This window comes from Myotis davidii, unplaced genomic scaffold (genome assembly GCF_000327345.1).
Source record: "Myotis davidii unplaced genomic scaffold, ASM32734v1 scaffold207, whole genome shotgun sequence".
NCBI lineage: Eukaryota > Metazoa > Chordata > Mammalia > Chiroptera > Vespertilionidae > Myotis > Myotis davidii.
In genome coordinates, this window is record NW_006298349.1 from 1372252 (window position 1) to 1374824 (window position 2573).

Genomic DNA, 2573 nt, shown 5'->3' on the forward strand with positions numbered 1-2573 from the left:
GGACCTTAAGCTCCGAGCCTCCGTCTCCCCACCTGAGAAGGAACTGGGAGCCCCCACGTTGTGCAGGGTTGGTGCGGGTAGCTGATGTGGAAATGGCCCCCTCACCCGTGCCGGCACACATATACCCGACACTGCTGGGATGTGCAGACAGCTGGACCTCAGGCACTCTGACCTGTACCTGACCCCGTGCACGGAAGCCTCCCCACCTCCTCCCGCAGCCCCGAGACCTGTGCCCTCGCACAGGTACAGGAACAGGAAGCTCAATGCATGTTTACTGGCTGGTCAGATGGGAGGGATGGCCCACCAGGGGGGCAGGCCAGGTCCTGGCAGGCTTCTCTCTGCCCCGGGCTCTGCCTGATGGGTGGACGGCCCAGGTCTTGGCTGAGAAGAGGTTTCTGACCAGGAGGACCAGGACTGCGCGGTTAGAAGCCATGTGGGCTCTGAAGCCCTGGGTCCTCCAGGCCCGGCTGGTCTCCTGCTGCCTCTGCTTTCATTCCCCAGGGGCAATACTCCTGCCCCTCATGCATTCCAAACCCTCTCTCCCCTGTTCTGGCTGCTGAGGGCTCCCCTCACCCCGCGTTCCCACACACAGACAGTGGAGGGCCTCGGGCCATCCAACTTCAAACATGGCTGCCTTCCCTCTGAGCAGAAGGGGCACAGTTCTGCCCAGGGGGGCAGGTCCTGGTCATTGCAGGTGATGAAAAGGGGCACAGTTCAGTGAAGTGAGGCCCACAGTCAGGTAAATGCGATTCAGCTGTGAGTTTCAACAGCCTCTCCTCAGCAGAGCACGCAGAACGTAGGTGCCTATATTCTCCAACTGCCCTCAGGCCCATGACTGCCCAGCAGGTAAGAGCGCAGGGTTACTGCCCCACTGCATGGACAGGAGGCACCCTGAGGGCGAAAGGACTGGTGAAGCTGGCGCCTGCTTGCTGGCCTCTCCCTCCTCCCGCCCGCTCCCTCCTGGGGCCCTGGCACAGCACGCCCACGAACCAGGCAGAATCATCTGTCCTCTGTTTAAATGAGGCCCCAGAATGATGACATTGTCACAGGTACTATGTGAAGATTTAAAAAATATAAACATTGGATGGATTTTTTTTAAGCCCGACCGATTCTCAAATTTTAACTAATGGAAATTCTAGAGAATCACCTAAAGATCAGTCTCCACATCTCACCGAAAATCCCAGGTTGGGGTTAAAGGGCACTGCTTCCCGGGAGGTCCCTCAGGGAGGCAGGCAGTGTTCGGGGTGAAGCAGGAAGAGGCTTCCGAAAGAGTCTCCCTGCCCGGCCTCTGCCTCACAGGTAAGTCCACCCTATCAGCACACACATCGGCTGTTCCCAGCTCCGCTCCATTCCCGTGCTCTGGCCTCACCTCTGCCCCGGCTTCTTCCCCACTCCCACCCTGCACTAGCCCATCCCCCAACCATCGCGGGCTGTGCACTTTCCTCTGGCCTGCACCACCCCCACCTGCCCACCCCACACAGTCCCCCTGGCCCACACTGAGCCCCCCGCCCCACACCAGCCCTGCCCCGGCATGGTGCCTGGCAAGGCCCCTCTCCCGCTTCAAGACCTTCCGCAGCAGCAGCTCAGGCTGCCTTCCAGGCACTGCTCAGCTCTGGGCTCAGCACCTGGACGCTCTCCCACCTCAACGTGACCACAGTCCTGACTGTCTCTGCACCTGTCTCCCCACCGGACTGTCCTGAGGAGAGGGGCTGGCCCTTTCCTCTGTGGATCACTGACACCTGCCCATGTCTCTGGGAGGGCAAATGAGGGCAGAGCTTGCTTGCCTGTGCCTAGTGTATGCAAGTACCTGTTCTGCATTGGCTGTGATGGGGCCGGTCACACTCAGAGCCGGGGCCTGCGGCGCGGAGAAGGGAGGAGGAGGAGGCGAGGAAAAGGAGCCGGCACTTGTCCTCTGCTGCGCCTGGGACCTGGGCACGGTGGCGGCGGGATCCACTTCAGGGACACTCTGGCATGGCAACAACAGAGTCCTCTGCTCACTCGGACTGCCTGCGCAGCAGGACCTGGCGCCTGCCCCACCCAGGGCAGCACTAGCTGCAGCACCTGTGAAGGGGGGCCCTCTGCTCCCAGTCTTTCCCTCTACGCCCTCCCAATGGCCTCTGCCTCTGCTTCCCTCAGAGCCAAGCCCAGACCCCTCAAAAGGCGGCAGGGAGAGCCCTAGCACTCTATACCCCATTACTAGGGCCACCTAGGGATCCTTAGTTGGTACCAGAAGATTATGTTTTGGCTTTTACAAGTAGACTAATATAAATAGTAATTATGTAATTTACTGAACATTCTTTGTAATTACAGGAACAACAACATAGTTCTGTATCATCTATCTATATAAAAGGCTAATAAGCTAAGTGTCCTTCCCTCCAGCCAGGTAATGATGTCACATAGCAAAGCCTGGCTTCCTCTCCCTAGCGACGACTAGCCTCCTTGCAGTTTCTTCAGCCCAGGAAACTTTAGCCAGGTGGAAACACTTTACACTTTAACCATATGTCTGTGAAGTATTTTCCTGTGCCTCATCTCATTTGATCCTCACAGAAGTCCTGGAGTAGGTAGATAGGAGA

The 2573-nt window shown here is 58.1% G+C and overlaps 1 protein-coding gene across 4 annotated transcripts in view; it reads right to left on the reverse strand.

The window, feature by feature from the left end:
• TOM1L2 (target of myb1 like 2 membrane trafficking protein) overlaps window positions 1–2573 on the reverse strand; it is a 63697-nt gene that overhangs the window by 28060 nt on the left and 33064 nt on the right. For all 4 annotated transcript variants that reach the window (XM_015570614.1, XM_015570613.1, XM_006773956.2 and 1 more), the window contains exon 5: window positions 1808–1966. In XM_015570614.1, coding sequence (XP_015426100.1) covers window positions 1808–1966 — 159 coding nt within the window. The remainder of the gene's footprint in view (window positions 1–1807; window positions 1967–2573) is intronic.